Genomic DNA, 12,525 nt, shown 5'->3' on the forward strand with positions numbered 1-12,525 from the left:
CACACATCCTACATTCAGACACAGAGTCATTCCCGTCCTACACACAGTAACCCTTATCCTACACAAACACACACAGAGTCATCCCCATCCTACACACACACACAGTAATCCCCATCCTACACATACACACAGAGTCATCCCCATCCCACACACACTGTCATCCCCAACCTGCACACACACGCAGAGTCATCCTTGTCTTACACACACAGTAATTCCCCTCCTACATACACACACACACACACACACACAGTTATCCCCGTCCTACACAGACAGTCATACCCATCCTACACACACACACACACACACACACACACGGTTATCCCCATCCTACACAGACAGTCATACCCATCCCACACACACACACACACACACACACACACACACACACACACACACACACACACACAGTTATCCCCGTCCTACACAGACAGTCATCCCCATCTTACATACACACACACACAGTTATCCCCGTCCTACACAGACAGTCATCCCCATCCTACACTCACACACACACACACACACACACTCAGTTATCCCCGTCCTACACAGACAGTCATCACACACACACACACACAGTAATTCCCATCCTACACACACACACAGAGTTATCCCTTTCCTCCACAGACAGTCATCCCCATCCTACACACACACACACACACACACACACACAGAATTATCCCTGTCCTACACAGACAGTCATCACATACACACACACAGTAATTCCCATTCTACATACACACACAGTTATCCCCGTCCTACACAGACAGTCATCCCCATCCTACACTCACACACACACACACACACACAGTTATCCCCGTCCTACACAGACAGTCATCACACACACACACACACACACACACACACACACACAGTAATTCCCATCCTACACACACACACAGAGTTATCCCTTTCCTCCACAGACAGTCATCCCCATCCTACACACACACACACACACACACACACACACACACACACACACACAGAATTATCCCTGTCCTACACAGACAGTCATCACATACACACACACAGTAATTCCCATCCTACATACACACCCAGAGTTATCCCTGTCCTACACAGACAGTCATCACACACACAGTAATTCCCATCCTACATACAAACACGCACACACATACACACATAGTTATCCCCATCCTACACAGACAGTCATCCCCATCCTACACACACACACACACACAGTAATCCCCATCCTACACATACACACACAGAGTCATCCCCATCCTACAGACACCGTCATCTCCATCCTACACACACACACACACTCATCTCCATCCAGCACACACACACAGTCATCCCCCCTCGTTCTGCACTGTACATTCCCTATTTAACATTAGCACATTCTGCACAATGCAAGTCAAGTCAGACTCTTTTTAACCCTTTAAGTTCAATATTTAGCGTATTTTAAACCACATCCACTTTTCGCCACGGTATGAATACTCTATATACAAAGTATAAATATATATATATATATATATATATATATATATATAAATGCTCAGCCCCTAATTAAAATTATGCCCCGCCTACAGAAGTTTTCTCGCCACACAGAAAAAATAGTGTCTCTAACATTTTTCCCCCAATGTTGGCAACTATGTTACTGCTTTTAGTCATGTCATACACAGAGCTGTATCATTGTTGCCCCAGAAGCCAGCGTGTAATGGGTGACTGACTGCAGGCTGAGATGGTTGTAGTGATTATAGAGGATATACTGACCAGGATTAAGGCCAGTTACCTTGATGTTTTGTAACCCCCCTGCCATACACAGGGCCCCCTCATTCCTTTGTTACATGAATGAAGGCACTGCCATGGCTGCCTGTCTGTCTGGCTTCTGCCCACCTGTCTCTGGCCCTTTCCTGCCTGTCTCTAGCCTGTGCACATACAGTAAATATCTTTTTGTTGTTGCATTTTATTACTCAAACACACACGTTGTCATACAATCTGGAATATCACCATTGTCTTTATCATGTACAAAATCCTGGAACACAGATTTCCTGCATCCTGCCTCTTTCCCCTCACTAACCATGGGCCTTTTTCCCCCACTACCAACACTTAGGCATTTTTCTTTCCAATGATCAGCAATGTAAGGGGCCCTAATATACTTACTAATTTACTCTGTATACTATATTGTACAATACGTTGTCTTGACTGCTACACAACATGTGCTGTGTAGTACAATACATAGACCTGACCCCTGCATTGTGTGTTGAATATTACCTGGTCCTGACCAAAGTTATTTTTTTTACCCTTATGGTCTATGTTTTCATTCCAGTCCGTAAGAACCACAAGACCAGTGCGAAGTGTCATTTCAAAAATAGATTGCATTGAGTATATCTGCAAATTATAGTTTTTATTTGTTTGTTTGTTTGTTTTTTTGTCCATCCTTTGTCTTTAAAAGAAAAAAAAAAATTGGAAGTTTGGACTCTCTTTGCACACCTAATAAGTCATTTTATATTGGCTCTCAATATGTAAGGAAGTTATGTTAGGTGGTGGACTTAGGTGGTGGACTCTCCTGCTCCTCATTCCAGCATCCTTGGTTTGGCTGTGGCATTCTCCTTGTCTGTCTGTTCACCTGCAAGGTGAATAATGTGACCAGTCTCTTGGTCGAGATCAAACTTGGTTTAAGCAAGCCAAGCCTGCAGTCTCATGCTTGTGATAGATTGTGTAATAATTGTGTAAAAAATGTAATTGTGATCTAGCTGCCTGTTTGTCTGCCCTGCTCTGCTGAATTTGGATTTCCTTGTGTATGACTTTGGTTCGGATAATCACTATTCTCTGAACTCTGCCTGCCTTTTACCTGGACTGTCATTGAACAATCCTCCCTTTCTGCCAACCGCAAGTACCTGTTTGCTTTGCTCAGTTCGCACCTGCCCTGGCGTGGTGGCCTGGCACTATAGCATTGTTTATAATCCTAGGGGCAACCGAGTACCGATAGGCCTGCTTGCCTTATGGGAAAGGGGGTTGCTGTAGGTGAAGAACACAGTAATGTCTGACCACCTGCATTAAGGGTAAGCATGACACTGCTGTGTTAATGTTATTGACACAATATATCTTAACAGTACACATAATTTTATAGCTTGCCCATAGTTAAAAAGCGCACATAGGAAAGCCATGTACATGCTTGAGAGAAGGCAATGAAAGTGACCCGTGTTATTCCTCTTGCTACTCTGTCTAACAGTACCAGTGCATATATGTTATTCGAAGTTTTTCACTGTTCCTTTTTTCATGTCACAGCTCTCTAGCAATCCCTAGATAGCTGCTTTAAAGTGGAGTTCCGCCCCCCTCCAAAAAGGAAAAGTCAGCAGCTACACATACGGTAGCTGCTGACTTTTGATATTAGGACACTTACCTGTCCTGGAGTCCAGCGATGTAGGCACTGCAGGTAATGTTTCCATTACCGGTAAGGGAACCCGCAAGTGAAGCCTTGCGGCTTCCAGGGCGGGTCCTTACTGAGCATGCACGAAGCGTGCTGCGCATTCGGATTGGGGCAGCAGCAGAGGAAGGAGGAGGGGGCCAAACTTCCAAGGGACGGTGCCACGATGCTGTCTCCCGGAAGTGGGGAAGGGTACCTGTCAAAAATAGGTACCCATGCCCCCCTCCCCCCTGAAAGGTGCCAAATGTGGCACCTGAGGAGGGGGAGGAAGCAAATGAGCGGAAGCTCCACTTTTGGGTGGAACTCCGCTTTAAGATAGGAACTATTAAATTTAGATAGAAAGAAGAATGTCAGTGTTTTTATTTTGTGGTGGATATGATCACTTTATATACAGTAAATAAATATTTGGCTTATATTTCAAATTCAGAAAATATGTGTTCACTTTATGTTCATAGACAGGTCTCCAGTTTTGATTGAGAGAAAAAAAACGTTTCATCTCTGCCTGTGAAAATAGTTATTTTTTATAGGGCATGTGACAATATGAAAAAGCCTTCCATAGCAATTAGTTCTAAGTCAAGTTTAAACTGCTGAACGTTTTCTTAAAATAAAAACATATAAAGATTTATCTATAGGATTTATGTTTAAAAAAAGTAGAGCGATGATCCAGAGATGACTTCCTTTAGCGAAAGGAATCATGTACATACGGTATAATTGTTTTTTTTTTTATTGTTTTGCATCAGCTGAGGGTTTGGAGGATGTGTAATGAATAGGTTAACTAAAAAATATAAATCTGTCATTTATGGATTATAATACATAATTTACAAAATACATACAGCATATCAGCCTTGACACTTTGAAAATATGTCTGCCATTGACTGGAACACCAACTGATATATATTTTACTGGTATATACAAGACTATCTGTGCAGTCATCAATAACATGTAAACAGTTTTGTAAGTCTTATTTTTCTGCGTCCTTTATAAGTAGTCCCCATCGTTCTTCCAGATGACCAAGTTCATCATCTTTAGCAGTTTCTTGTGTTTCAGATGGTAAGTAAAGCTGAGATAAAAGTCCTTCTTGCTCTTTCTGGCATTGCTTTATGCAGTTTTCAAGCTCTCTTTTCTTAGACAGGTTTGGTATGTAGAAGGGAGGATCCTCTGGACTCCAATCTACAAACAGCGTACTAGAATTATCTGTATCTTCTATTGCATTTAGTATGTCTATTTTCTGGTCCAAAAACGATTCCTCAGGTTCACAAAGGTCCTCTTTTATTGTGTCTACATTGGCAAAATCAGAAACACCCTGTGAGAAATAGGGATAGCTATCTGTAGTCTTTTCTGATAAATATACATTTGGCACAACATCTAAGTTATCATTTTCTTGCACAGAAGAAACACTGGCATTGCTTTTTATGTATCCATAAGGATCTCTTTTTTCACATACATATGTTGATGTAGAGAGTGGTTGAACTGTGTTCTGAATGTGATGGGGCATATCATATGGAGAAATAGTGGGTCTTGGCGGTATTACTTGTTCCTGAAGACTGACATATCCATAGTCATTAATAGACTCTTCATCAGCTTTTTTTGTAACACCTGAATCGCAGCTTATGTCCTCTGTGATTTGCAGATGAGTCTGATTCTGAAACTCTTTATCTTCTTCACCAGACACCAAAGGGTCCTCCATGTTAGATTTGCCAGAATAAATGGTGATGACGTTAATGGTTACAGTATGTGCATCAACTATAATTGCATTCTTGTTATTACTGGGTGTAATGTTCTAAAACAAAGAGAAGAAATACATTTTCAATATATATTAAGTTACTTTTTGTCATAAGCTATATTTCATTGTAAACATTAAACCACGTGACTACCACAGACTATGACAGTTCACATTAGGGATAAGCTTCAAGTTCAGGTAGACCATTAGTTCAACCTGACTCTAGTTGTTTGCAGTTAAAAAAAATGATGAACTATTACATGCATTCACTGTTGTAGCAAACATTACCAATAATGCCCTTTCTGCCATCTGACTGTTGTTAGGTGGCTTGTAAGGGCCATCAGTTTTGCCAGTGTGCCAATCCCATCCCTATAAAAGTCAGTGTTCCCATTCCCAAGAACCTTTGTGTACTGTGTGTTGCTGTGTGGGAACTTTTTACAGAGACAGCTAGAAGCTGGTGCTAATAGCGGATAAAATGTATCTCCATTTTTACATGTAATCACAGACACCAGTTTTTTGGAAGTTTTACAGCAAAATAACGAGAGATTTTTAGAGTGTTATCAGCAACAGTTAAATGGTGGTGGTCACTGCAGGAAGTTTTCCTACTTACAGTATCTCACAAAAGTGAGTACACCCCTCACATTTTTTAAAACATTTTTTTATATCTTTTCATGTGGCAGTGAAGAAATTACAGTTTGCTACAATGTAAAGTAGTGAGTGTACAGCTTGTAAAACAGTGTACATTTGCTGTCCCGTCAAAATAACTCAACACGCAGCCATTAATGTCTAAACCGCTGGCAACAAATGTAAGTACACCCCTAGGTGAAAATGTCCAAATTGGGCCCAAAGTGTCAATATTTTGTGTGGCCACCATTATTTTCCAGCACTGCCTTAACCCTCTTGGGCATGGAGTTTACCGGAGCTTCACAAGTTGCCACTGGAGTCCTCTTCCACTCCTCCATGACGACATCACGAAGCTGGTGGATGTTAGAGACCTTGCGCTCCTCCACCTTCCATTTGAGGATGCCCCACAGATGCTCAATATGGTTTAGATCTGGAGACATGCTTGGCCAGTCCATCATCTTTACCCTCAGCTTCTTTAGCAAGGCAGTGGTCGTCTTGGAGTTGTGTTTGGGGTCATTATCATGTTGGAATACTGCCCTGTGGTCCAGTCTCTGAAGGGAGAGGATCATGCTCTGCTTCAGTTTGTCACAGTACATGTTGGCATTCATGGTTCCCTCAATGAACTGTAGCTCCCCAGTGCCGGCAGCACTCATGCAGCCCCAGACCATGACACTCCCACCAACATGCATGATTGTAGGCAAGACACACTTGTCTTTGTACTCTTCACCTGGTTGCTGCCACACACACTTGACATCATCTGAAATAAATGTATCTTGGTCTCATCAGACCACAGGAACATGGTTGCAGTAATCCATGACCTAACTTTGCTTATCGTCAGCAAACTGTTTGCAGGCTTTCTTGTGCGTCATCTTTAGAAGAGGCTTCCTTCTGGGACAACAGCCATGGAGACCAATTTGATGCAGTGTGCGGCGTACGGTCTGAGCACTGATAGGCTGACCCCCCACCCCTTCAACCTCTGCAGCAATGTTGGCAGCACTCATACATCTATTTCCTAAAGACAACCTCTGGATATGAGGCTGAGCACATGCACTCAACTTCTTTGGTCGACCATGGCGAGGCCTGTTCTAAATAGAACTTCTTGGCCACTGTGCTGCAGCTCAGTTTCAGGGTCTTGCCAATCTTCTTATAGCTTAGGCCATCTTTATGTAGAGAAACAATTCTTTTTTTTAAGATCATCAGAAAGTTCTTTGCCATGAGGTGCCATGTTGAACTTCCAGTGACCGGTATGAGAAACACACCTGCTCCCCATTCACACCTGAGACCTTGTAACACTAACGAGTCACATGACACCGGGGAGGGAAAATGGCTAATTGGGCCCAACTTGGGCATTTTTACTTAGGGGTGTACTCACTTTTGTTGCCAGCAGTTTAGACATTAATGGCGGTGTGTTGCGTTATTTTGAGGGGACAGCAAATTTACACTGTTATACAAGCTGTACACTCACTACTTTACATTGTAGCAAAGTGTAATTTCTTCAGTGTTATCACATGAAAAGATAGAATACAATATTTACAAAAATGTGAGGACTTTTGTGAGATAATGTATATATTCAAGTATTTTTATTATTTTTAATAAACTATACTTTTTATCTTTGTGTTCATTAGACCACATCAGACAGTTGTTGTTGGCAGTCTGGTGTTCCAACACCTCAATACGTACTTTTAACTCACTTCCCCTTCAAAAAAACTTTAGAAAGGATCTAAGCCCAAAAACTGCGCACTATTACCCCAGGTATTAAAATTAAACTTCGTATTCCTTCCTTAATCCTTAGTGCTTAGCCCTAAGGCATCTTCTGACATGACAGGTGCAGCAGGGAAGGCTAGTACCTAAAATACATGTAGGGCTACTTCCATCCAGTGCTCCAGCCAGGACACCCAAAAGTTAATAAATGTGATTGCTTGTTAATATTTTATTTGCAGCCTTGCGATCCCTGCTTCCTGCCTAAGCTTCACCAGTGCAGTGACCTTACAATTAAAAATAACCTAAAAAAATGTTCATGACAAAAATTATGAATGATAATTTAACACTAATCCCTAAAAACGTTGTTCAAAATAAATAGCATAACATAAAAAGATACTGTTGGCAGCAGGGATAATTGTCTCTTAGCACATCAAAGCTGATGTTTTTGCCCTGTCTATCTTTGTTTCAGGGGGCCTGGAACTCTCACTACTTGAAAAAAAAGAGAAGAAATTGGATTAAGGAAGGCTACACATAATGGGTAGCTTTGCCTGTGTCAGGAAGAATACCCAAATGCCAAAACAAAAGGTAACTTGCGTGAGGTCGACAAACACTACTCCTTCTCACCAGCAACACTCCAACCCTCTTCTTCCAAATATCCTCTTCTGCCTCCTGCCAGTCCTTGACATTAATTTGTTTTCCTCTTTCTCCTGCTGCTGTGTCTGCAGTGGCCATGCTATTATACCACACGTGTGTGCTGCAGCAGGAACACCAGAGGGATTGTGAGTCACAACAGATCAATATTCTGGATTCTCAACAAGGTGTGGGACAGGAGATGCCACCACCAGCTACAGCATTCTTCCCCATACTGCATGTTTCCCAGCCACTATCTTTATTTCCCAGTGTGCCATAAAGATGATATACAATTCCTTCCTTGCATGCTGGACTACCTATCTATGGTCATAAGGACCCTGGCAGTGTAGTCCAGCTGTTGGGAAGTAGGTATGGTCTTCCAGACCAAAATATGGCATCTGGGGACCTGCCACAAAACAAGCCAAAAACTGATGGTGGAAGGGTTTAAAAAAAGGCAGGACCTGAAACCCTTGCTGCTGAACTCATTCATGTCTCATTGGCTGGAGAAGAGGGGGGGGCGGGGTGTTTTTTATTCATCTTTGGTGTGAAGGACCTTGTCCTAACAATGAGTGCTTGGCTTTTGTTGCCTTTTTTTCTTATTAGGATGCTGTTTCTGCCCAGCTGTTTGGTACATAGTCGTGTGTTTCCTCATAAATGTAGTGCCAAATGGTTGTTATTTTTACCACAACCAGAGACTGCAGACCACAATGGTGCTGTTGGCAGCTGATACATTAAAAAAAAGGTCCACACTGCAAAACCTTTTTCTGCACATTCAAGTGCTAAGCTGCTGTCCTTAAGTTGGCAATTCCAACAAAACACAAGTTTATATTTGAATATTTTGGGAAAAACTGAGGATACAGGGGTGGAAGAGGGGGTTCAGGGACAATAATGTTGTGGTTTTGAAGTTTTTTGGCGCACTCTCTTTTGAAATGTAATTAAACTTTAGGAAATACAGGGTGTTAGTGTGAAAAAGCACACCAACTATACTCAAACTGTTGTGCCATGGGCCAGTGTGTACAAAGTTGAGGGTGTATGCTTTATTCTTTTGAAAAGTAAAATTTCTTATAGCCTTTAGATCTGTTGTGGCTGCCAGTAACACCACTGGTCAATTCATGCCTGTTATAGCCTGGGTAAAGAAATTGGGTATCCCCTCAACAGCTACCTGAAATTTTTTTTTTTTTCTCTTAGTTATAAGAATGATTCAGATCTGAGTACTGCTATATTAAACCAAGGTAAAATTATAACAGCAACAAAATGTATTACAAATGCAATATGTAATGGCAGTAAGCAATTACGCTAACACCACATATACATGCAGCTTAAAGGCATCTGCCAAACATGTAGATAGAAAAGGTACAGTGCCAACATAAATCAAAACATTTTGTGTGAAAAAAGTCCAATCAAGGTCAGTTTGTAAATCTCCCAAAAATGTAACTGAAAGGATTGACATTTTCCCAATGTCACCCTCAAAGTTGTCTGCAAAGGAGGACTTGATCTCCACTGAATGCTATTTTTTTTTTTGGTTTTGCATTGGCATATGTCAACCAGGTCAGTGCCCAGTTCTTTTTGTTTGACAATCACTTGCCTATTGGTCTTGAAAATGGTCAGAATTGATTTTCCAGAATAGCCCCATAGATATCACCATGGTTTGGATTAAAGTTATCTAAACATTTTGATGAGTTTACCAAACAGCATGCGAACTGAACCCAAGCACATTCACTCATCACTCCAGATACATTCGCCCCGAGATAGGCTCTAACCCAACACTTATGATGTTCCCTTGGATTTTGAACCCTTATAAGGATTGCATATCAAAAAAATTAGGTGCATTAATGTTTTATTGTTGTCTATATTATATTAACAGTATTATGAATATTGTATTATCTCTGTAGCGTTTGTTTTTTCATTATAACATATGTATAAGGGTATGTGACATTTAGGCTCTCTTTGCAAAACAAAAAAATATATTTCTCTTAAGTCCTCTGACAGTCGCCGCCCAACCATATTAGCCTTCACTAGTGGGTAATGGTAGTGAAGGCTAATATGGATGGGTGGCCACTGTCAGAGGACTCAGAGAAAAGAATTTTACGGTAAGTTCTTACATTTAAATTGATGGATGGTCTACTGCAGAATTTAGTTGCAATATATATATTTTCACAAGATGGAGTAAGGTCCAATAGTATTAAATCTACCGTTACTCACTCACCCAGCGCTATGGATTAACGATAAGCCAATAAAATTACATGCGTGTGTAAAAAAAACCTTAGTTGGGTATAGCTACTGCTATAAAGTGGACAGAATACTATACAACATATGTGTTAAGTTGCTCAGATTAATGGTCCTCGAAACCTGCTGCATACAGCTAAATGAGGTGCTTCATCCAACATTCCCTTCTCTAAAGCAATAGCAGGTGACACAGAATCAAGTTTCCATCTTCAACTCTGGTGTGCCTGGACACATCCGAGTAATATACTGGCAGAGAGCGAGTGGAGTCATTCTGATCTCTGGACATTGGTGTGTAGCGATACCAGGGAATATATTAAAGGCACAGTACAAGAATTTAGTCGGTGAGTGAGCACTGCCTAGGGAGTGGCACACAAGGTGTGGTGAAGGTGCATGTCCTGATCATTTAGCGCCGTGGTGAAAGGACAGAATATGCTGATTACACCAAGAGACTGTGCACCTGCTGAAATATTGATTTAGGGACTGTGAATCCCAGTTGGGATCAAAAAGACTTTGATAAGCGCTGCTAATGTGATTTGCTCTTCAGGAGGACTAGGACCATTAATCTGAGCAGCTTAACACATATGTTGTATAATACCACGTTTCCCCGAAAATAAGGCCGGGTCTTATATTAATTTTGGCTACAAAAAACACACTAGGGCTTATTTTCAGGGGATGTCTTTTGGCGCTTTTCCACTGCATGGAACCGAATGGTTCGTCTCGCTTTTGTGCTTTTCCACTGCATGGTACCACATGGTACGGTGTTGGAACAGTTCGGTACAGTATGGTACGGCGGTGCTTTTCCACTACATAGAACTGAACGGTACTGCTCGCTTAAACAGTACCACCTCAGTTTTGGTTCCAAGAGGGCCGTACCGGTACCATATCCCACAATCCTTTGCATGCAGCCTTGATGGTTTGTCACTACTAGCCACTGATTGGTCAGAGAATCATTGTTATCCCACCTACTTTACTTTAGTGGAAAAGCAAACCGTACTGAACCGTTCCAACACCGTACCATGCGGTACCATGCAGGGGAAAACCAAACAAGGCCAAACAGGGCCGAGTGGAGCCGAGCCAGGACTTGCAGTGGAAAAGTGCCATTATTTACAGTATGTACAAGGACTATCTTAAACGGGTTGAAACCCTAAAAAAAAAAATATATATCCTGATCCTTTAAAGCATGATAGACAGCACAGTCTTTGTGCTGTGTCATTTACCCCTCTCTATGTTTAAATAAAACCTGGAATAAAACAATAAAATATTTTTTAAAAAGTGTTTGTGTCCCCTGTCTTCTCTTCTCCTCTCCCCCCATCAGCTCAGGAGTCCGCTATATAACATTCTGTAATCCCAAAAACAAACCTTGGTTAAAGGAATTATAAAATGATTTAATCTGATTTGTAATTAGATTATATAATATCCAGTGGGTCTCCATTTGTAAGCGGCGCTGTAAATAAGGTATTTTCCACAATAAAGTTACAAAAGGATACACACTGCACATTATATAATCTTTTTACAAAACGGATTACATGTTTTCACAAGGATTTTAACTAGGGCTTATTTTCGGGGTAGAGCTTATATTGCAGCTATCGCCAAAAATCACGCTAGGTCTTATTTTCGGGGTAGGGCTTATTTTCAGGGAAACAGGATATATATATATATATATATATATATATATATATATATATATATATATATTGATAAATAATATCTTGCTATTTAAATCCAGTTGACACCCAATCCCAGGCCAAACATTTATGTATACTTTTTCAGGTACAGTATGTATGGTTAAGAACTGCTATCTGTGTGCCTGCTGGAGAGATTTTCCTTCACTTCTTATGTGGTCAGTGGAACAATAGTGCACATAATCTGTTTATGCCAGTTTTCCTGACAATTTGTATTGCTGTCTGTGTAGATGTGTGAGGTAGTGCTGAACATTTTGGGGAAGAATTCTCCGTGGCTGCTCTACTCATGGAGGTATCCTGTTGGTCCCTTCAAAAATGCAGTAGCTATAGTAATGAGTAAAAAGCTACATAAAAAAGGATCTCAAGAATTAGAAATTGTGTAAATAAAATAAAGCCCATGCCTTTCAGGGGTTACAACTTTCTTCAGGACTAAAAGCTGTTGGCAGTAAAATAGAGATAAACAAAATAAAAAAAAAAAAAACATAAAAATATTGGAAATTATTTCAGAAAATATTTCTAGAAATAATTTCCCATGTTTTAATTTGTCAATTTAC

The 12,525-nt window shown here is 40.9% G+C and overlaps 1 protein-coding gene across 1 annotated transcript in view; it reads right to left on the bottom strand.

The window, feature by feature from the left end:
* Nucleotides 1–4,160: 4,160 nt before the first annotated feature.
* LOC309550570 (interleukin-20 receptor subunit alpha-like) overlaps nucleotides 4,161–12,525 on the bottom strand; it is a gene marked incomplete at its 5' end in the record, with an annotated part of 106,595 nt that continues 98,230 nt past the window's right edge. The window contains one exon of the mRNA XM_082250918.1: nucleotides 4,161–5,168. Coding sequence (XP_082107044.1) covers nucleotides 4,350–5,168 — 819 coding nt within the window. The 3' untranslated portion in view covers nucleotides 4,161–4,349. The remainder of the gene's footprint in view (nucleotides 5,169–12,525) is intronic.

The sequence above is a fragment of the Pelophylax lessonae genome (assembly GCF_965119305.1).
Source record: "Pelophylax lessonae genome assembly, chromosome: 3".
Classification (NCBI taxonomy): domain Eukaryota; kingdom Metazoa; phylum Chordata; class Amphibia; order Anura; family Ranidae; genus Pelophylax; species Pelophylax lessonae.